At 45.3% G+C, this 23252-nt stretch overlaps 1 protein-coding gene across 1 annotated transcript; it reads right to left on the bottom strand.

Moving 5' to 3' along the window:
• Positions 1 to 6104: 6104 nt before the first annotated feature.
• On the bottom strand, positions 6105 to 9799 carry CCDC177 (coiled-coil domain containing 177; the record flags this gene model as incomplete). Its single annotated transcript, XM_081292272.1, has 1 exon — positions 6105 to 9799. The coding sequence occupies exon 1, from the start codon at positions 8271 to 8273 to the stop codon at positions 6105 to 6107; it is 2169 nt and encodes a 722-aa protein (XP_081148398.1). The 5' UTR covers positions 8274 to 9799.
• Positions 9800 to 23252: the final 13453 nt, after the last annotated feature.

A 23252-nucleotide genomic window follows, 5' to 3' on the forward strand; every position in this document is an offset into this window, starting at 1 on the left:
ACAGCACAGACTGAGTCAATGAGGTGCTCTCCTATAAAGACACACAGAACCAAAATGTGACTAGATGTCACACTCAGGCCACTGGAGACACTCACATTCAAATGTGCCACATTAAAAGCTGAAACAACATTTCTAGAATCAAGAGTTGTCTGCTGCTGGGTCCCTGAAAGCTCCTTTCCAGGCTGGGCCAAGAAATACCAAGTTTCCCTGCGCTCCCCTAGGACAGGCATCCCCTAGGACAGGCAGGGTGGAGGTGGAGTCACACCGCAGGGGCGGGGCGGGGAAGTAGGTCTGCACAGCAACCTCTGTGTAGAATCAATGACTTAGAAGCCTTAAGAAGTGGGATGTGCTGATTCGTTGGGACTTTTCAGTGGGAAATGCTTCTGAAATGTTGACTTTTTTCTCTTGGTAAGAGCAGCTGTTGACTGATTGGGCAATAACCTGTTTGGTGAATTGGGACTCTGCCTGGCCTGAGGCTGTTTTCTAGGTCCACGATCATTATTTGTGCTTCTTCCCTAAAAGGCATGACAGATAATACTTACTTTCCCTCCCCCCTCCTCCTCTCTCTACTGTAATTTAAAGCTGTTTAAGTACATGACATTACAAATTTGACCTGATTAACCAAGGCTCCTCTGAAGGAAAAGAGAGCAACAGTGATTAGACATGGTTGATTGGCAGATGGCTTGTCCCCAGGAGACTGAAAGGGCTTGAAGTGAGTGCCTCGAGGGACCATCAGATCTGCCTGATAGCCACCAGGTGGGAAGGACACCAGGTGGGAAGGTGGTAAACCCAATGGGGAAACAGACATCTGCTATGGCATTGCAGCACAAATGATCCTCAGGGTCAATGATCAGAAAATTTCTATTCACCAGCATCAAGAGCAGTGCCTTGGCCAGGTGCAGTGGCGCACACCTGTAATCCTACCTACTCTGGAGGCTTAGGCAGGAGGATGGCAAGTTTGAAGCCCAGGCTGGCAGCTAAATGAGACCCTGTCTCAAAATAAATAAATAAATAAATAAATAAAGCTGGGCACTGTGGCACACCCCTGTAATCCCAGTGGTTTGGGAGGCTGAGGCAGGAGGATCACAAGTTCAAAGCCAGCCTCAGTGAAAGCAAGGCACTAAGCAACTCAGTGAGACCCTGTCTCTCAATAAGATACAAAATAGAGCTGGGGATGTGGCTCAGTGGTTGAGTGCCCGGGTACCGGTACCAAAATAAATTTTAAAAAAAATAAAGTTTGGTGTAGTGGTGCATGCCTGTAATCCCAGAGACTCAGGAAGCTAAGGCAGGAGGATCGCAAGTCCAAGACCAATCTCAGCAATTTAGGCCCTAAGCATCTTAGGAAGACCATGTCAAAATAAAAATTTTTAAAAAGGGCTTGGAGGGGCTGGGCTTCTGGCTCAGCGGTAGAGCACTCCCCTAGCACCGGCGGGACCCGGATTGGATCCTCAGCACCACATAAAAATAAAGGCATTGTGTTGTGTCCATCTACACCTAAAAAATAAATGTTTAAAGGGGGGGGGGGGCTGAGAATGTTGCTCAGTGGTTAAGCACCCCTGAGTTCAAACCTCAGTACCAAAAAATAAAAAGGGATGGGGTGTAGCTCAATGGTACAGCATCTTCCTAGCATGTGTGATAGGTTCAGTCTCCAGCACTACAGGAAAAAAAAAAAAAAAAAGGAAAGAAAGGAGCTGGAGATGTAGAACACTTGCCTGGCAGTGTTTAAAGAAGAGGAGTTAAGCGGCAGACTTTACAGAATGACCTGACACTAACTGCATTCTTCTTCTTCTTCTTCTTCTTCTTCTTTTTTTTGTACCAAGGATTGAACTTGGGGTCACTCGACCACTGAGCCACATCCCCAGCCCTATTTTGTATTTTATTGAGAGACAGGGTCTCAATGAATTGCTTAGTGCCTGGTTTTTGCTAAGGCTGGCTTTGAACTCGCCATCCTCCTGCCTCAGCCTCCCGAACCACTGGGATTACAGGTGTGCGCCACTGCACCCAGCCAAACTGAATCCTCATTGCTACAGCTTGAGTAAGGTTTGCCCCCAAAAGTTTGTGTGTTGGGACCTTGGTCCCCAGTGTGATGATGCTGAGGTGAAGGAGCCCTTAAGAGGTGGGGCCCAATATGGTATATTAAGAACTATGTAATGTTTTGAACAACCAACAATAAAATAAAAAAAAATAAAAAAAAGAGGTAGGGCCTAAAGGAAAGTAATCAGTCATCAGGACTCCGCCCTCATGAATGAACTAGTGCTGGTCTTGCAGAATGCACTGGGTCTTGTAGGAATGGACTGGGAGGGCAGGAATCATGATCCCCATTCTGTAGGTAGGGAAAACCAAGGCATAGAAAGTGATTTACCCAAAGTTACATAATAAGTCAGAAAACAAACTGGGTTAAGGGTCAGGTAGAATCATTCATATACCTTTCCAAAATACCCACATCTGGCTCCTCCCCAGTTTCCTGCTTCTTGTCTTGCCATGTGACCTCTCTCATGAGCCTCTACCATGGAATGTCATTCTCCACAAAGTCCTCACCAGAAGCCAGATGCTGGTACCTCCACATCTGTGAGCTAAATAAACCCTTTATTTACAAATTACCCAGCCCCGGGTATCTTGCTTTAGCAACACAAAATGGACTAAGAAATTCACCTATCTTCACCACCCTACAGACTCTTCGCCTTGGCAAATCCTCCTTACTGCCCTGGTGAAAGCCCAGGATCTTTGTGCTTACAAGGAATTTTCCATTTTCCTGTCCAGTTGTGGTATGGGTATTGGTCACTGCATGAGCAGGACATTGGACTAATTTCACCAATGATTTCCTCTTAAATGGTTTTGTCCTATTTCCCTGGTAACCAACCAAACTAAAGATTCTTCCAACCCTTTCCACTCCTCCCCCCACCCCCCAACTCCTTCACATTCTCTCTTTTTTTGGACAAGGTAAATGTGAAGGTCTGTGGCCACTTCAAGGCTGCAATCCCTTGGATAGTAAGAAAACTTCCAGCATGGCACTTTCTGCCCAATTCTGGACACTTGTTAGAATCCTGTACCGCCCACTAGAATATACATCAGGAGGCTGTTTCCTACCCACCATCCATGCCCCCTCCAATGTTCTCTTGCCATATTTTAGAATACAAAACAATCTTTCCTCTCTGGCATCATTTCAAAGAAAAGAATATAAATTAAAGGCCCAACAGATTCTAAAAACTGTTCCTCTTTAGAAAGTACCAAGAACATTTCCCTATAAAACACAGGTGGGTCTATATTTTAGTGAATGGTCTGGAATTTGGAGAGACCGTTCCATATTGCCACTAGGTTTGGCTTCTATTTTTGCTTGAATTTTACTTAGCTATATGGATTTTTTTTTTTTTAAGAATTCAAAGGGGCTTTTTGTCTTTAACGGTGATTCTTAGTGCAAATCTCCCCCCCCTTCTCTTTTTAATACTGATAATTGAACCCAGGGGTGCTTAACCACTGAACCACATCCCCAGCCCTTTTTATTTTGAGACAGGGTCTCACTAAGTTTCTTAGGGCCTAAGTTGCTGAGGCTGGTCTCAAACTTTCGATCCTCCTGCCTCAGCCTCTGAATCACTGGGATTACAGGTGTGTACCACCGTGTCTGGCACAAGTCTCTCATGGTGACATTTGGGCCTGAGCCTTCACACCACATGTGACACTATCATCTGCAATGTGCCTTCCAAGGCCATTCCTTCTGTAATAGGTCACATTTGCACATTACACTCTAATTATATTATGGTCACATGACCCTTACTGTTTATAGCAATTGTGCCTGCAGTTCTAGAGTGATAGAACTGTGAAGGTCATGTGGATTCTGATTCATCATCACAGTGCTTGTGTGAAAGGGAGGGAAGGAAGCATGATCCCCATTCTGCAGATGAGGGAACCAAGGCATAGAAAGAAAGGTGATCTACCTGAAGTCACTCAGTAAGTCAGAAAACAAACTGGGCTCAGAACCAAGTAGAATCACCCATGTACATTAGTAACTTGTCAAAAAAACAAAACAAAACCAGATTGTCCCCTTATATGAAAGCACATACACTAAAGTAAGTAGTTTTGAGACCACTTCAAAGTTCCACACTTTCTATGAAGGTTTCAGAAAACCTTTAACAACTCAAGAACCACAAGGTAAGAACCAGAATCACATTAACTTTTTAGTTAAATGCTCTGACTCACAGACAATACCAATGATTACAATTCACTGACAACCTGGTTACCAACAAGGAGAAATTTTAAGGGAAAAATCCATCCATTCAAGAACTAAACCTCGGCACACAGCTCCTTTCCTGGCATCACTGTCTCAATTGAAACACCTAACCACTGTTTCCTTCCACATAATACGATACTCTTGTATTTGTTAGCATGTAATGGGGTGGGGTGATGGGTTGGCAAAGTACGTATGAGTGAGTGCATATGTAACCAGCCATTTTAGGGTCAGTTCTGCTCAGCAGAATATGCGTGAGAATGTCTAATGTAATAGTTCTCTACCCTGATTCCTTCTTCTTTTTTGGTAATTTCTTTATTTCCTGACCTTGAGTTAATGTAAAAAGTAATGTTTTACTTCCCACCTTCCCTGATGAAGGCAGAGTTAATGGATGGATATAGCAGGGGCAATTTCAGCTTCATGGAAGGAAAGGGCTCTGAGGGTTAAAATTGCCTGATGATAACTGAGCCTTTTGGACCAGGGTGTGGCCTGGTATTGCAAGTACTTCCTGCCAGACCGTCTGTCCATGATGTACTGCCCCTTCCAATGCCAGGAATCCATATTCCCAGAAACAAACTAGGCTCACAGCAGTCCTTCTGCCTCCCAACTCCAGGTCAAGAAAGGCACAAAGATGTCCAACAAATAATACTGAAGCCGCGCTTTGGATCCAGGAGACCATGAGGTACCAGAAGAGGAGTTCTGATGGCCCCATCTGGCAGTTAGGAAAGGTGAGGCACCAAGAGATAAATTAAATACTTTCAGTCATACTTGAGAAGGTACCAGAAATTTAAGGGAGAGACTCTCTTTTTCCTGGGAAGGGAGGGGGTGAGACTCTACCAACAATAGTGAGCACAACTTTCAACACAGAGACAAGTCTAGCTCTTCAGCCACCACAGGACAGCAGCCAAGGATACCATAACTGTCTTCAGAGGGGTGGAGCTGATTCCTTCACAGAGGGAATCCCTAACTCCAAACTCTGGGGCCCACCCTTGAGACTGCATCCAGGGCTGAAGATTTAGGCAAGAACGGCCTGGGCAGGCACATAAGGTAGCTCTGCTTAAGGCATGGCTGCTGTCTGCCAGGCATGGGCTTCACACTGGGAGGTGAGCATCAGACACCACTGCCCACCCCAAGTCATCCTGCAAGGAGCTTCATGGGTAGACAGTGCTGCCTGAGGAAACCACCACCTCCTGGGCCCAGGATTTCCATTAAAGCTTAACAGCATCACCAAACCAATCCATTTCCTGTGCCACTTGGGAGAATGAGAGAGAAAGAGACAAATTGATCATTATCTGCGGATGATTGTCTAACTAGAAAACCTAAGGGACTCAACTGAAAAAGTATCGGAGCTAATAATACAATTTGCTCTGGTGACGGACTGATAGTCAAGCATACAAAACACCAATGATTTTTCTGGTTCACTTTGTGCATGGCCTGACACCTTGGAAGTGCTGTGCTTTTCTGGCAGGCCTCCAAGCTTTGTGCAATGTGCCATATTTTGAAAGATGGAGGTAATCCTGATGCCCCTCAGCTGGTGCAACTGAAAGCCTTCTCAGACACCAGTATTAGAAAGATGCCTTGGGCAACTGCGTTTGAAGGGGTGTCCCCCTCCATGCTCTTGAGGGGTGAAGAGCTTCCTACGCAGCTACACTCTATTCCAACCCAAAAGACATAGGGAGGTTTGGCAAGGGTGGATGTAGGCAAAGACTATGCCACGGCATCTCCAAACGAAGTAATTTTTTTAAAAAAAACAGTGCAGAATGAAAAGTTCCATGTCTGTCCTTTCTTTGCTTCGTTGGCCAGAAGGCTGGGGAGTTCATGGTGCTGGCCCTGGAGTTCCGCCCTGGGACTCTGTGCCAGTCTGGCCAGCGCAGCGCAGCAATCATTTGCGGTCGAGGCTGGCGTGTAGTTGGGCCTCCCGCACCATTCGGTCGAAGGAGCGTGTGTTGGTTTCCTCTCGCACCTTCTCACGCACGTGGAAGGAGGCGCGGGCTGTGGAGCGAGCACTTTCCAGCGCACTGCGTCGTTCCCGCGTCAGCTGCTCGCTGCGCTCCAGCTTCCGCCCGATTGCTTGGAGCAGTTCCCTCCGGCGGCAGTCTTCGTCTCTCTCTACCTTCTCCTTGTTAGCGCGCTGGGCCCGCTCTTTCTCCAACCGGGTCTGGCCCACGCGCCGGGCCTTTTGCTGCACTGCCTCTTCGGCCACCTGCGCTGCGTGCTGCAGCCGTCGTTCCCCGGCCCGAGCCAGGGCCTCCAGATGAGCCTGATGTTCCCGCTCTTTGCGTTCCGCGGCCTCCTTGGCTCGCCGGCTTTGCAACTCCTCCTTCCGGGCCCTCTCCCTCAGCTCCCGGGTGCGCTGTTCCACCAATTGCTCATAGTTTTCCTGCGCGCGGCCCAAGCTGGCCTCCAGGGAGCTCCGCAGGCCCTCTTGCTCCTCCTGTTGCTGCCGGGCTCGACCCCGCAACAACGCCTCATGCCGCGCTCGCTCTGCACGACTCAACTCCCGCTTCTCGCGCTGCAGCTGGCCCTCCTGCCGCTGCTTGGCGCGGGCTGCTCGCTGGGCGCGCTCCCTGCGGACCTGTTCGGCCCGCTCGCGCCCTTCCTGCAGGCCCTCTTCCCGCTGCTTCAGGTTCTGCTGCTGCTGTAGCTTACGCAGCCGGTCCTCCCGAGCGGCGCGCTCTACCCGCTCCCGCCGCAGTAGGCCCTGGCGCTCGGCCAGCTCCCGCCTTCGTTCCTCGCTGCGTTCGCATTGCTGCTGTCGCCGTCGCGCTGCCTCACGCTCCTCGCGGCCCCGGCGGCCGCGTCGCTCCTCCACCTGCGCAGCCCAGGCCCGCCGGCCTTGCTCTAGGGCGCGCTGCTTCTCGCGCTCCTCCCGCTCCCGCCGCTGCTCCGCACGCACGCGCTGCTGCTCCCACTGGCCGTGGGCTGCGGCGCGCTGCTCCAGCAACAGGCGCTCCTCTTGGTGCCGCGCCAGCATGAGCGCAGCGATCTTCCGGTCCCGCTCTGGCACCCCGCGCAGGCCTCGCTCGGCGCGCACTTGGCGTACGATGCGCTCCACGTGTTGAGCAGTCTGCGGAGAGTGGCTCAGGTCGCCAAGGCTGAAGCTTCGGCCTGTAAGTGGAACCAGGGTAAGCGCCGAAGGACGGCCCAAAGGGTTGGAGACAGAGGACGCTGACCCTGCCGGGCAGCTGTTCCTAGCTGAGGCCCGGGGCGGCCAGCGAAGTTCTCGAAGGCTCTCCCCGCTGTAGGAGGACGACGATGCACCGGACTCGGAGCTGAGAGCACCGTCACGCCGGCGGGACAGCGAGTCCAGCGAGTGGCTCTTTCTTCCTGTCCGAGAACCTGCGGGAGGAGGTTGGGTCCGAGCAGAGGAAGGACTGGGAGAGGCCTTGCGGGCGGCACGCGGTGCGGGTGACGCGGGGAGGCTGGTGCTGCTACAACTGCTGCTGCTGCCCGCGCTCTGAGCTGGGGCTGATGCTGAGGCCGCGGCGGCGGCTGCAGCCGCGGGGCCCAACGGCGTGAAGAGGCGCCGCTTCTCTTCGCGTACGATTCGCTCGCGCTCAGCCCGGCACTGCTGTAATTTGGAGCGCCGCTCCGCCTCGTACGCCTCGTACAGGCCAGTGGCCACCCGCATGGAGCGGCCAGGGGCCTCGCGCACTAGGTCAGCCAAGGCCCGTGGCAGCAGCTCCACGGGCTTGACAGCACAACGGGCGCAGGCCTCTAGCGAGCGGGGGCTGGTCAGCACGTAGCGGCTGCCCTCAGCCTCGGGACAGTCGAAGTTGAAGAGGTCGAGGTGCAGCATCGGGGACTGCTCCCGTCGTCCTCCTTCTGCTGAGCCAGGGACTTCTGCCTTGTGCGGCACCGCCGCGGAGGCCGAGGCAGAGGAGGCTGCGGGCTGCTGGGCGCCCTGGGCGTCAGGGGGCACAGACGCGGTGGCCCCGTCCCCTTCCGAGCCTCCGGGCTCGGCTCCCTCCTTCTCCTCTTCAGGCACCGGGTCCACCATAGCTGAGCCTCGTCCTTTGTTGGAGTCTCTGCGAATGACAAGGAGGGACATAGAGGAATACAGCTGAGAACTGTTTTCCCCTCCTCATCCATATTCACCCCTCCTAACTTAATCCGCTTTCAGATTAGGCTCAGAGGCCTGGTGGAACGTAAATCGTAAAACCGATGCCCTGAAAATCCAGGCTGGGGGCTGGGGGAGGGAACTGGTCCTCAGAGCAGCCTCAATCTCCCTCGGCCCCGGAATGCGAGTCCTGTGGTTAGGCCCCCTGGGCATCTAGCCCTCTAGATGCATCCCCATTCTACTGCAAGTTAAAATGAAAAGATACTAGTGCCGGCAGCATCCATCGGGGGAGGCGCTAGAGGATTCCCGGGCGGATTAGTGTATTTGTTTGTAGCTTAGGCGGGCTGCGGGGATGCAGCTTTGCAGGAACAAAAAGGGAAGAGGCCTGTTCATCCCAAAGTGCATTGCTGCAAGGACCCCATTTGCCTCGGGAAGAAGTTTACACTTGATTTCCACTCCCAAAGGAGGTCCGTGCTCGGGGCCCCCGGGTGATGGAAGGACTGAAAGAAATCCCCAAAGACCCTTGCAGGAGGGCGATGGTTTCTTGCTCGTGTCTTTTGGGCAGGGCTTGCTAGGAGCTCTGCCTGCCCCCTCCACCCCCAGCCCCCACGGGTGTTTACAGGAGATGCCGAACGCGCCTGCAGCCTCCCACATGCACCCAATCTCCTCCAAGTCTAATGTGCTAAAGGTATCCTCCACTCGTCTGGGCTAGAACACCCGCCCCCTGATGCCCACCAGTTCTCCCACAGCATCTCCGCGGGCTGGGCTCCTTGAGTGCAGTGAGCCCAGCCGCGCCAGTGCCTGCCGCTTTGGGTTCCCAGATCGGTTCACTCACCCCACGTCCCGGGCTCCGGCCCCGCGCTGAGGGCTTTTGTTCGAAGCTCCGCTCTCGTTCGAGCCTCTTCAGTCTCTGCACTGGTGGGGTCGGGTTACTGCGGGCTGCAGCCACGAAAGGAGCCCCAGCTGCCGCCGCCTGCGCCTCTCCATGGGGTCCGCAAGCAGGGTGCAAACACCCCAGACACTACCTACACGCAGGAGGGGGAGTGCGACAAACTCTCCCTAAAATAAAGCAGCTGTGTTCCCTTCACTCTCAGCGATTCTTAAAAAAGGAAGCCGGGTTCCATCGCTGCTGCATCCATCTCCACCTCTACAACCGTGAAGGTACCGCAGGTTTTTCGCTGCCCCCCGGCGCCTCCTGGTGGATACATAAGGGATAGTTTATTTGCTTAGAGGATGAAGAAATAAAAAAATGCAGCATCTACATACAATATGTATATATAATATTTATGTATACATGAATACTAAATAGACATCTATGTGGATATGTCACCAAGAAAACTAGGCTTTCTGAACCTTAGCTGAGTAGAGTGAGGGAATCACTCAGCTTATTTTTCAAGGGGATCCTGAGGAGCAAAGAAACTTGATAGGAATAATGGGGTGGACATGTGGCACCTGATCCAAACTGTAATTTTATTTTTAAAGAAAGACTAAGCATACTCATATGGATTCGAGGCAGGAAGAACATATGTGTCTAGTTAATGCAACATTTTATGACTTACTAGTTCCAGATATAAAATTAAAGGCAGTTAGAATCATTTCATGAGTGTTATGTTGAAATACCTTCTCCCCACCTCTTTTCCATTTTGAGTGGTACTGACCAGAAGAGAGGGACGCAAGAAATCCTTGAGGGAGGGGAGTCAAGGGAGTATGAGGGGAAGAGCATCAGAGACCATGGTGAACTATGTTGTTAAAGAACTTTGACGTAGTAAAGTAGGCTGTAAGGAGAACAAGGAAATAACATGATTTGGTTAATATTTGAAGAACATGACTCTAGCAACAATAGGGTGGGGACCAGGAGGAGGCAGGAAGCCCAGGCAGGAAGCATTTACCCAAGGCAGGGAGGATTGGGACCAGAAAGAGAGAGCAATGGTGGAGAAATGGGCCCTATGGGGAAGCTTATGGATTCTGGAAGCAGAGTCAAAGAATCAGCACTCAAGGATGACATGGCTCTGGGGTGTGAAGACAGCAAAGGGTCAAGGCCACCTGCCTGGAACAAAAAGGTGGCTACATATGCCCCAGAGAGTGGATCCAACAGGGAGGTTTTAACTGGTGTGGGGCCAAGGAAGGACAGGTTTATTTTTCTACCACTTGATTGTGGGGCAGAGCTGCTCAACAGGTGGCTGGATAGGTTACGTCAAAAGGTCTAGACAGGAGCTAGAATTTAGGGTATCATCACCATATGCAAGATCCTAAACCAACAGTCTGAGATTTCCCAGGGAGGGCAGAAGAGAAGCTGGCAGGTAATGGTGCTGTTCTGAGAAAAATAGTCCATGAAGGAGGCCAAAAAGCAGAGGCAGGAAAGTGGTCTAGTGTAAGCTACTAGCAGAGCACTTCAGGAGAATGTGCCCTTGTGCTCAGTCCTCGGAGGTCCAGAAGGATTCCTACTAGAGTCAAATACCTATGGAAACTGTCGATTGTCAGTCTTTGGTGAAACTGGCAAAAGTAGCTTAGTATAGTACCCAAACCAGATACCACAGAGCAGGAAGTTGAGGTGCATGGGGGATGACAAAGAGAGAGTTACAGATCTTTTTGACATTGGGTGATAATATTAAGAACTGTGAAGGGTTTGGAATTCTATCCCACTTATATGCTAGCAAGTGAGCCTGCCACAGTCTGTGTCACAGATGTTGACACAAGATTCCTGGGAATGAAACAAAGGACCTTGTTACTCATGGCACAGTAGGCACATGAAGTTCATGGTTTTGCTCCACAGGTCCCACAGGGGCTTGTGGAGAGGTGAACCCAATTTGTACATGTCCTTACAAAATAACCCAGAACAGAAGCCTTATAAGACATGTAGAATGACTCGAAGGATTGCTCTCCGTGGAGAAAAGGAGCAATTGCTCACATGGCTGGTAAGAGGTGGGGCTGGGATTTGGACCTGGCTTTGTCTGATTCTGAATTGAACCCATATATTTCATTTCCTCACAAAGCTGAGCATCTGGAGAGGTGTGGATTCAGGTGGAGATGAATGGGGTGGTCAAGTCAACCTCTCCAAGCCTGCATTTCCCCCTCTTTACATGGAATCCTATTAAGTTGCCTCCCTCAAAGATTAATCAAATCACCAGGAGCAGTACACATGCCTGTAATCCCAGGATCTCGGGAAGCTGAGGCAGGAGGATTGTGAGTTCAAAGCCAGCTTCAGGAACTTAGTGAGGCCCTAAGCAACTCAGCAAGATCCTGTGTCTAAATAAAATATAAAAAGGGCCAGGGATGTAGCTCGGTGGTAAAGTGCCTCTAGGTTCAATCCCTGAAACAACAACAACAAAAAGATTAATCGAATCTATACAAGAGCTATATAAATGTTATCTTTCTCCTCAGTTTTCACATTTGTTAAATAGGGACAATTACATCTGCTTTGTAGGATTGTTGTCAGAACTAGAAAGACTATATACAAAGTACCTAAACCAACACACTAAGTGGTGATAAAAATACTTACCATTTAGATACCTTATCTTCCAGGCTTGGTTAGAACCAATTTGGAAACATCTATAATGTTTGCCAAGTTCTCAAGGGGAAGCCCCTGAAATGTTCTACTCTTGATTATGGCATGATTCTTTGTCTGGGAAGGTCATAGAAGAGGGCATGAGAAGGGAGCCTTGAAACAGGACACAGCCCTAGGAGGCCACTTCAGCAGAGCTCGCTTGACAATCATGGGGTGCCACTGAACGGTTGGATACCCCATGTCTCTCATCCCTGTGTCCTATGGGCATTTCAGAGGATGGATTTCACGTGCGTGAAGTTCTGACTTTCTACAAGTTGGAAGTCCTAGCTTGTCAAAGAGCAAGAGCGTTGTGTTATATCCAATTTCATTATGACACCCAGTAAAGAAAGCATCCCAGTTTGGGAATACCCACCTGCTCCTTAGAAGTAGAGTGGTGGACAATAATACCTGCCTTGTAGAAATGTGGGTTTCAGAGTCATTTATGGCTTCACCAGGCTGTGTGATTCGAGGAATTTTCTTAACATCTCTAAGTCTCAACTTTTAGACTTTAAGCAAGGAAGGCATAATATGGACTATTGTTTTGACTTGCACACATCCTTTTAATAATAATTTACCAGTTATGTTCTTAGTCCCTTTAACAAGTAGCTCATTAATTTTGACAAAAACGCATTCAATGTAGATGTTAGCACTTCTATTTAAATTCCTTTTGCTCAGCCCTACCGCCTGCCTCAGTTCTGTACTCATTCTCTACCAATATAATCCTATTGTCAGAAGAGAGGATTTTTATTTTTTTAGTACTAGGGCCTGAAGCCAGATGCGCTTTACCATTGACCTACATCCCAAGACCTTTTTCTTTATTTTGAGACAGAGTCTCACTAAGTTACTGAAGCTGGTCTGGAAAATGTGATCCTCCTGCCTCAACCTCCCAAATCACTGGGATAACAGACCTGTGCCACTGAACCTGGCTGAATGGAGGTTTTTTTATTTTTATTTATTTTTTTAATACATACAATATCTTTCTTTATTTTCATTTATTTATATATTTTTATGTAGTGCTGAGGATCAAACCCAGGGCCTCACCCATTCGAGGCAAGTGCTCTACCACTGAGCCACAATGCCAGCCCCACCCCCTTTAAAATATTTTTTTAGTTGTAGATGGACACAATATCTTTATTTATTTTTATGTGGTGCTGAGGATCGAACCCAGTGCCTTACATATGCGAGGTGGGCGCTCTACCACTGAGCTACAGCCCCATCCCAGGTTTGTTTTTTAACTATAAAATTCTTCATCACGGCTGATCATGGTTGTGCATGTCTGTAAGTTCCAGCTACTTGGGAGGCTGAGGTTGGAGAATCACTTGAGTCCAAGAGTTTGGGGCCAACCTGGGCAACATAGTGAGACCCTGTCTTAAGAAATAGTTTAAAATCTATGTCAGGAGTTGGAAAAGTATGGTGTGGGGGCAACTCCACTGCCTGTTTATATAAATCAAGTTTTATTGCAAAACTGTTTATATAAATCAAGTTTTATTGCAACACAGCCATGGGTATTTGCACATTGTCTATATTGCTTTTTCACAAAGGCCAATTTGAATAGTTTTGACAGAGACCTTGACTCACAAAGCTTAAACTACTTACTATTGGGTTTTTTTTCTTTCTTTTTTTTTGTTTTTTTTTTCTTTTTTTATTGATTGTTCAAAACATTACAGAGCTCATGATATATCATCTTTCATACATTAGACTCAATTGGGTTTTGAACTCCCATTTTTACCCCAAATACAGACTGCAGAATCACATCTGTTACATTATTACATAATGGCATATTAGTGACTGTTGTATTCTGCTACCTTTCCTATCCCCTACTATCCCTCCACCCCTCCCCTCCCCTCCCATCTTCCCTCTCTACCTCCTCTGCTGTTGTTCAATTCTCTCCCCTTTTCCCCCCCTCCCCCTTGCCCCTCATAACCTCTTAAAATTTTGTGTATCATTGAAGGTCTCCTACCATTTCCATATGCTTTCCCTTCTCTCTCCCTTTCTCTCCCCCCATTCGTCTTTGTTTACTGTTAGTCTTTTCCTCATGCTCTTCCTTCCTGTTCTGTTCTTAGTTGCTGTCTTTATATCAAAGAAGACATTTGGCATTTGTTTTTTAGGGCTTGGCTAGCTTCACTTAGCATAATTTGCTCTAATGCCATCCATTTCCCTGCAAATTCTATGATTTTGTCATTTCTTAGTGCTGCATAATACTCCATTGTGTATAGATGCCACTTTTTTTTATCCATTCATCTATTGAAGGGCATCTAGGTTGGTTCCACAGTCTAGCTATTGTGAATTGTGTCGCTATAATCATTGATGTGGCCGTATCCCTATAGTGCGCTCTTTTAAGGTCCTCAGGGAATAGTCCGAGAAGGGCGATAGCTGGGTCAAATGGTGGATCCATTCCCAGCTTTCCCAGGAATCTCCATACTGCTTTCCAAATTGGCCTCACCATTTTGCAATCCCACCAGCAGTGTACAAGTGTACCCTTTTCCCCACATCCCCGCCAACACTTATTGTTGTTTGACTTCATAATGGCTGCCAATCTTACTGGAGTGAGATGGTATCTTAGGGTGGTTTTGATTTGCATTTCTCTGATTGATAGAGATGGTGAGCATTTTTTCATGTACTTGTTGATTGATTGTATGTCCTCCTCTGAGAAGTGTCTGTTCAGGTCCTTGGCCCATTTGTTGATTGGGTTATTTGTTATCTTATTGTTTAATTTTTTGAGTTCTTTGTACATTCTGGATATTAGGGCTCTATCTGAAGTGTGAGGAGTAAACATTTGTTCCCAGGATGTAGGCTCTCTATTTACCTCTTTTATTGTTTCCCTTGCTGAGAAAAAACTTTTTAGTTTAAGTAAGTCCCATTTGTTTATTCTTGTTATTAACTCTTGGGCTATGGGCATCCTATTAAGGAATTTGGAGCCCGACCCCACTATATGTAGATCGGAGCCAACTTTTTCTTCTATCAGACGCAGCGTCTCTGATTTGATATCTAGCTCCTTGAACCATTTTGAGTTAACTTTTGTGTATGGCAAGAGAAAGGGATTCAATTTCATTTTGTTGCATATGGATTTCCAATTTTCCCAGCACCATTTGTTGAAGATGCTATCCTTCCTCCATTGCATGTTTTTAGCCCCTTTATCAAATATAAGATAGTTGTAACTTTGTGGATTAGTCTCTGTGTCCTCTATTCTGTACCATTGGTCTACCTGCCTGTTTTGGTACCAGTATCATGCTGTTTTTGTTACTATTGCTTTGTAGTACAGTTTGAACTCTGGTATCGCTATACCTCCAGATTCACACTTCCTTCTTAGAATTGCTTTTGTTATTCTGGGTCTTTTGTTTTTCCATATGAATTTCATGATTGCTTTATCTATTTCTACAAGAAATGCCGTTGGGATTTTGATTGGCATCGCATGAAACCTGTAGAGAACTTTGGGTAATATCGCCATTTTGATGATGTTAGTTCTGCCTATCCATGAACAGGGTACATTTTTCCATCTTCTGAGATCTTCTTCTATCTCTCTCTTTAAGGTTCTGTAGTTTTCATTGTATAAATCTTTCACCTCTTTTGTTAGGTTGATTCCCAAGTATCTTATTTTCTTTGAGGATATTGTGAATGGAGTGGTTTTCCTTATTTCCATTTCAGAGGTTTTGTTGCTGATATACAGGAATGCCTTTGATTTATGCGTGTTGATTTTATAACCTGCCACTTTGCTGAATTCATTTATTAACTCTAGCAGCTTCTTTGTAGACCCTTTTGGGTCTGTTAAGTATATTATCATGTCATCCGCAAATAGCGATAATTTAATTTCTTCTTTTCCTATTTTTATACCTTTAATTTCTTTTGTCTGTCTAATTGCTCTGGCTAGTACTTCAAGAACTAAATTGAATAGAAGTGGTGATAGAGGGCATCCCTGTCTTGTTCCAGATTTTAGAGGGAATGCCTTCAGTTTTTCTCCGTTTAGGATGATGCTAGCCTGAGGTTTAGCATATATAGCTTTTACAATGTTGAGGTAAGTTCCTGTTATCCCTAGTTTTTCTAGTGTTTTGAACATAAAGGGATGCTGTACTTTGTCAAATGCTTTTTCTGCGTCTATCGAGATGATCATATGGTTCTTGTCTTTAAGTCTATTGATGTGGTGAATAGCATTTATTGATTTCCGTATATTGAACCAGCCTTGCATCCCAGGGATGAATCCTACTTGATCATGGTGCACAAGTTTTTTGATATGTTTTTGTATCCGATTCGCCAGAATTTTATTGAGAATTTTTGCATCCAAGTTCATTAGAGATATTGGTCTGTAGTTTTCTTTCTTTGAAGTGTCTTTGTCTGGTTTTGGGATCAGAGTGATGTTGGCCTCATAGAATGAATTTGGAAGAGCTCCTTCTTTTTCTATTTCTTGAAATAGCTTGAAAAGTATTGGTATTAATTCTTCTTTGAAGGTTTTGTAGAATTCCGCTGTATACCCATCCGGTCCAGGGCTTTTCTTGGTTGGTGGTCTTTTAATGGCTTCTTCTATTTCTTCCCTTGTTATTGGTCTGTTTAAATTGTGTGTGTCTTCCTGTCTCAATCTGGGCAGATCATATGCCTTAAGAAATCTATCGATATCTTCACTATCTTCTATTTTATTGGAATATAGGGTTTCAAAATACTTTCTAATTATCCTCTGTATTTCTGTAGTATCTGTTGTGATATTGCCTTTTTCATCCCGTATGTTGGTAATTTGAGTTCTCTCTCTTCTTCTCTTCATTAGCATGGCTAAGGGCCTGTCTATCTTATTTATTTTTTCAAAGAACCAACTTTTAGTTTTCTCAATTTTTTCAATGGTTTTTTTTGTTTCAATTTCGTTGATTTCTGCTCTAATTTTAATTATTTCTTGTCTTCTACTACATTTGCTGTTGTTTTGCTCTTCCTTTTCTAGGTTTTTGAGGTGTAGTGTGAGTTCATTTATTTGTTGTTTTTTTCTTTTTTTGAGGAAAGAACTCCAAGAAATGAATTTCCCTCTTAAAACTGCTTTCATTGTGTCCCATAGATTCCGGTATGTTGTGTCTGTATTATCATTTGTCTCTAAGAATTTTTTCATCTCCTCCTTTATGTCTTCTGTAACCCATTGATCATTCAGTAACATATTGTTCATTTTCCAGGTGATGTAGGATTTTTCATTCCTTCTTTTATCATTGATTTCCAATTTCATTCCATTGTGATCAGATATGGTGCATGGTATTATCTCCACGCCTTTATACTTACTAAGAGTTGCCTTATGGCATAATATATGGTCTATCTTTGAGTAGGATCCATGTGCTGCTGAGAAGAACATGTATCCACTTGATGATGGTTGATATATTCTATATATGTCGGTTAAGTCTAGGTTATTGATTGTGCTGTTGAGTTCTATAGTTTCTTTATTCAGTTTTTGTCTAGAGGATCTGTCTAATGGCGAGAGCAGTGTGTTGAAATCACCCATAATTATTGTGTTGTGGTCTATTTGACTCTTGAACTTGAGGAGAGTTTGTTTTATGAACGTTGCAGCTCCATTGTTTGGTGCATACAAATTGATAATTGTTATGTCTTGTTGGTGGATGGTTCCTTTTAACAGCATATAGTGTCCTTCTTTATCCTTCTTGATTAACTTAGGTTTAAAGTTGATTTTATTCGATATGAGTATGGCCACTCCTGCTTGCTTCCGAGGGCCATGTGAGTGGTATGATTTTTCCCAACCTTTTACCTTCAGCCTGTGTATGTCTTTTCCTATCATATGAGTCTCTTGAAGGCAGCATATTGTTGGATTTGTTTTTTTGATCCAGGTTACTAGCCTATGTCTCTTGATTGGTGAGTTTAGGCCATTAACATTTAAGGTTACAATTGAGATATGATTTGTACTTCCAGTCATGCTTCTTTATTTATTTATTTTAGTTTGGCTGGTTTTACTTTTTGGTTATTTTCCTCCCCCTTTACTGAGATACCTCCTGCTGTTAGTTTTGGGCACTATTTTTCAATTCCTCTTCTGGTAGTATTTTGCTCAAAATGCTTTACAATGCTGGTTTTCTTGCTGCGAATTCTTTTAGCTTTTGTTTATCGTGAAAAATTTTAATTTCATTGTCAAATCTGAAGCTTAATTTTGCTGGATACAGTATTCTTGGTTGGAATCCATTATTTTTCATTGTTTGAAATACATTGTTCCAGGATCTTCTCGCTTTCAAAGTCTGTGATGAGAAATCAGTCCTTAACCTAATTGGTTTACCCCTGAATGTAATCTGCCTCCTTTCTCTCGTAGCTTTTAATATTCTCTCCTTGTTCTGTACGTTGGCTATCTTCATAATTATATGTCTTGGAGTTGGTCTATTATGGTTTTGAATGTTTGGGATCCTGTAGGCTTCCAGGATTTGGCAATCCATTTCATCTTTCATCTCTGGGAAGTTTTCTAGAATTATTTCATTTAATATGCTGTCCATTCCTTTGGTTTGTGTCTCTGTGCCTTCTTCTATCCCGATGACCCTCAAATTTGGTTTTTTTATGACATCCCATATCTCTTGAATAGATTGCTCATGGGATTTATTTTTTTATTTTTTTTAAAGAATTTTTAATATTTATTTTTTAGTTCTCGGCGGACACAACATCTTTGTTGGTATGTGGTGCTGAGGATCGAACCCGGGCCGCACGCATGCGAGGCGAGCGCGCTACCGCTTGAGCCACATCCCCAGCCCTGCTCATGGGATTTAAGCATCTTTTCTGTGTTGACTATATTCTTTTCAAGTTGATAAACCTTGTCTTCATTATCTGAAGTTCTGACTTCTACTTGATCAAGTCCATTTGTAATATTCTTGTTTGAGTTTTTAATTTGGTTTATATTTTCCTGCAATTCTAGGATTATTGTTTGATTTTTTTTTAAGATCTCTATCTCCTGGTAGAGTACTATTGGGTTTTTTATAGAAAAGGTTTACAAACCCCTGTTCTTATGAACAATAATAGCTTGTGTCAGCAATCATTTATTGCTTTCCAGCTCCAAATTCAGCTTGTAGTTCCTGCTCTGGGAAATGTACTTTTAAGTATTTTCTGGGGGACCAGTGAGCCTATGTGAAGGCTTGCTCCTGCTATGTGTTTAGTGCTGCAGGTGTGTGGGAATATCCCATGGTACTCTGCTGCAGTTGTATGCCAGAGTAGTCCTTTGGTGACCCCATCTGTTGACCACCTTCCTGCGCTGGCCCTGGGTTGACCCTGTTTACTGGCATTGTGTCTGTAGTAGTGTTGTGATTCCCACACATTGGAGTCACCTGCAGCTTTGAACATGGTTTTCTGCTTGCCCAATACCTGTGGAGCTCTGCCCCGAGCAGACATCTCTGCCACCCTGTAGACTGCAACCTCATTTTCTCCAAGGGGGTCTGAACCCTGATCTTGAGGAGGAAGCTCCCCTTCCAAGTATCCTCTCTTGAACACTCTGCCTCAGGCTTAGGGAAGTTTTAGAACTCTCCTGATGCCTTTATATTACTCTCCTTTCATAGCTAAATACCTCTTTAAATAATCTTCCTCTGTTTAAATTACTGTGTGGTTTCTGTCTCCCCATTGGATCCAGACCAATATACAACTTAAAGTGTTGCCATTTCCTATTCTTGGGACTAAAGCTTTTAAGACAAAATCTAGGATACAAGTTAGTAGGTAAAGGGAAATGTTTGTTAAAAACGAAGTGTTTTTCTCATACTTTAATGAAGTAATACACATTCATTAAAGTAGAAAATGAAGGGAAATGGGTGTGGGGCAGAAATTACATCACCATAAGGCCTCCACTGTTAGATCTTAATCTGTTTTTGGCAGGAACTTGTAAACTGCAGGAGGACAGGTTCCTGTCTGTGTCTGCTCATGATCCATTAGTGCTTGATACATAGTAGCCCCCCTGCTGAATGCCTCACAAGAGCAAGCAGAGGTCTGTGATCCCAGCAACTTCCAGACTGAGGCAGAAGGATCACAAGTTCCAGGCCAGACTCAGCAATTTAGTGAGACCCTGTCTCAAAAAATAAAAGGGCCTGGGGCTGGGGTTGTAGCTTAGTGGTGGAACACTTGCCTAGCACATGTGAGGCACTGGGTTTGATCCTCAGCACCACATAAAAATAAATAAATAAAGGTGTTGTATCCATCTACAACTTTAAAAAAAAGGTGGGGGATTGATGATATAGCCCAGCAGTAGAGCATGGTATTGGCACCAAAACAAACACGAAGACCAATGATGCAGAGTAGAATTGACAAACAATGACAAACCCACATAAATTCAGTTACCTCATGCTAGGAGCCACAAGCAAATAATATGATGCATGGCACTTTCGGTTGTAAGGTGACGCCAGCTAGCCATTGAGATGATATGATTATGTTAAGATTTACATTCATATGGAAATTGGACTCCTGCTGTTCACCTTGGCCTGCTACGGGACTCATGTTACAGGACTCCTGGAGAGTTCCCATTGGTTGGGGAAGGATAGTAGGAGGGAATTCCGGGGGGAGGTCCGGGCCCCCGGTTCCGGTAGATGCGCGCGTGGGTGGACCGGTTTTGGCTTGCGGGCGCGTATGGAGTATTGGCGGCTTTTTCAAAAATAAAGTTTTGTTCCTGCTTGAGTGGCTCGTGATTCTGTGCCCAGCCAGACTGAGGCAATTGGTGGCCCGGACGGGGAACGCCTGAAACATAGAGGTGAGTAAAATTGCTCGCCCCTGAGGGAAGGCGACAGAATGGGTGACCATTTCAAAAAACAATGTGTTCTTGTTTTGATTTATTTTGTTTTTATTTCAAGCTCCCTAGCCCTAGAATTTTCTCAGGCGAACTGGGAAAAATGGTTGGCTCAAGGTTTGAAGTTATTCGGCCCTGAGAAAGAGAAAATTGATACAACCATTCTCTGCTCCGTTTTTGTTTCATTCTGCTTCGGCTTTGTTTTATCCTATCTTATTGGGTTACGTTACCTTTATAGTAGATTAGAACCTAGTAAAAAACAAACCGAAAAACTGTTAAGTAAATTATTAGAGGTCCAAACTATGGTAGAAAAAACGCTAGGTCAAGCAAAAGAGAAGGTCTCTCAAGCTAGTCAGACAGAGGAAAATTTAAAGAAAGAAAGCTTAGAGGAAAAACAGCCATCAGGTGGAGAATTACAACAGGAGGCTGCTACTAACTCCGTTCTATCACCAGAGGGCGTAATTCAACCAACAGCTCCATCTACAGCTGAGCGGCCCTCAACTCCCGTAGTTGATGGACGGAATTCTGAGGCAGGACTCCAAAGATTAGCATGCCCTGTACTTGAGCAGGCAGGAGGGCAACGAATTCACCATGCTTTAGATTTCAAAACAGTAAAGCAATTAAAGGAGGCTGTAACAACCTATGGGCCGCAAACTCCTTTCACGGTAAGCAAGGTCGAATCTGTTACCAACTTGGACATGACACCAGCAGATTGGGCTAACATGTGTTGATCTGTGCTAAATGGAGGACAATATTTGTTATGGAAGGTTGCCAATGAGGAATTTTGCATGGAGACAGCTAGGCGAAATGCAGCAGCCGGTTACCCACAAAGAAATCTAGATAAGTTATTACGAAAGGGACCTTATGAGGGTCAAAGATAGTAAATTGAATGTGACCCTGGCGTATACGCACAAATTGCTGTAGATGCAGTTAGGGCATGGAAAACTTTACAGGGGCATGGAGATTTACAAGGTCAATTATCTAAGGTAATACAAGGAACTAATGAACCTTACGCTGAATTTGTAGATAGGCTTATTCAGACAGCCTCTAGAATATTTGGAAATACAGAACAGGCAATGCCATTTATAAAACAACTGGCTTATGACCAAGCAAATCGTTGCTGCAGAGAGGTCATTAGACCATGGAGACATGAAGATTTAAACACATATATTAAATTATGTAGAGACATTAATGAACAAGGGCAAGTCTTAGCAGCAGTACAACAGGCTTTAGATGCCAGGCCAAAAACATGCTGTAATTGTAATCAAACAGGACATTTTAAAAGGAGTTGCCCCGTAAGAGGAGGGTTTAACAAAGCTGGATATCAAAGGAATAGAATACCGGGTATTTGCCCACGATGCCATAGAGGGAAACGTTGGGCTAATGAATGCCGTTCTCAAACCACCATAGAGGGTATTCCGTTATCAAAAAAACGGACAAGGACCAAGTGTTTACCCACGATATCGTGGAGAAAGGTATCAGGCTCCATTGCCAAAAAACGGACTGGAGGGCCCAATGCCCCAGGGCCCAAAACCACAAATATACGGGGCAATGGAGGAACCCAGCAGCACCATCAAGATAGTGCCCAGGACGCATTATCCATTAAATCCCTCATCAGACAAACTAGAGGGAGCGCAGGGTTGGACATCTGCGCCTCTGCCAGAGCAGTACTAACTCCAGAGATGGGAGTTCAAATCATTCCCACAGGAGTAAAAGGACCTCTTCCCCAGGGAACAGTAGGCTTATTATTGGGACGCAGTTCTTCTACACTAAAAGGACTTATGATAAGTCCTGGGGTAATTGATCCCGATTATGAGGGTGAAATAAAAATTATAGCTAGTTCTCTAAGAGGTATATCAGTAATCTCACCAGGAGATAGAATAGCACAGTTATTAATAATACCCAGCCTGCATAATAAATTTTCCAGTTGTAATGTAGAAAGAGGTTCCAAGGGATTAGGCTCCACAGGTGTAGATTGGGCTATGCTGTCTTTAAATTTAGATTCTTGCCCAATGCTAAAATTAAATATTCAAGGACATGACTTTAATGGGCTGCTGGACACAGGTGCTGACCTCAGCATCATATCTCGTCAAGAATGGCCAAAACATTGGCCATTACAACAAGCCACTCAAACGCTTCGAGGCCTAGGAGTGGCAACAAATCCCCATAGAAGTGCTATGGTATTAGATTGGAGGGATCCTGAAGAATGTGAAGGAACTATACAGCCCTATGTATTGGATCATCTTCCCGTAAATTTATGGGGACGAGATGTCCTAGATCAATTAGGATTGACATTAACAAATAACATCAATCCTAACGCGCCCACTACTAGGGCTAAATAAGGCTTTAGGAAAGAAAAAAGATTAAGAGAACAAGAACAAGGTATGATAGCACCTATTCAAATAGATCAAGAAATAAATAGACATGGATTGGGTTTTCAGAAAGGGCCGCTGAGACAATCAAAATTACTTGGAAATCAGAAAGACCAGTGTGGGTTCCTCAGTGGCCCCTGACTAAAGAAAAGATACAAGTAGCCCATGACTTGGTCAGACAACAATTAGCAGAAGGACATATACAACCTTCCGTATCCCCCCATAATACTCCCATTTTTGTCATTAAAAAGAAATCTGGTAAATGGAGATTATTGCAAGATTTAAGAGCCATTAATAATGAGATGGTTATTATGGGGCCTGCTCAATCAGGGATTCCCCAATTG

Source organism: Spermophilus citellus, assembly GCF_964194105.1.
Source record: "Spermophilus citellus genome assembly, chromosome: 4".
In the NCBI taxonomy this organism is placed as follows: domain Eukaryota; kingdom Metazoa; phylum Chordata; class Mammalia; order Rodentia; family Sciuridae; genus Spermophilus; species Spermophilus citellus.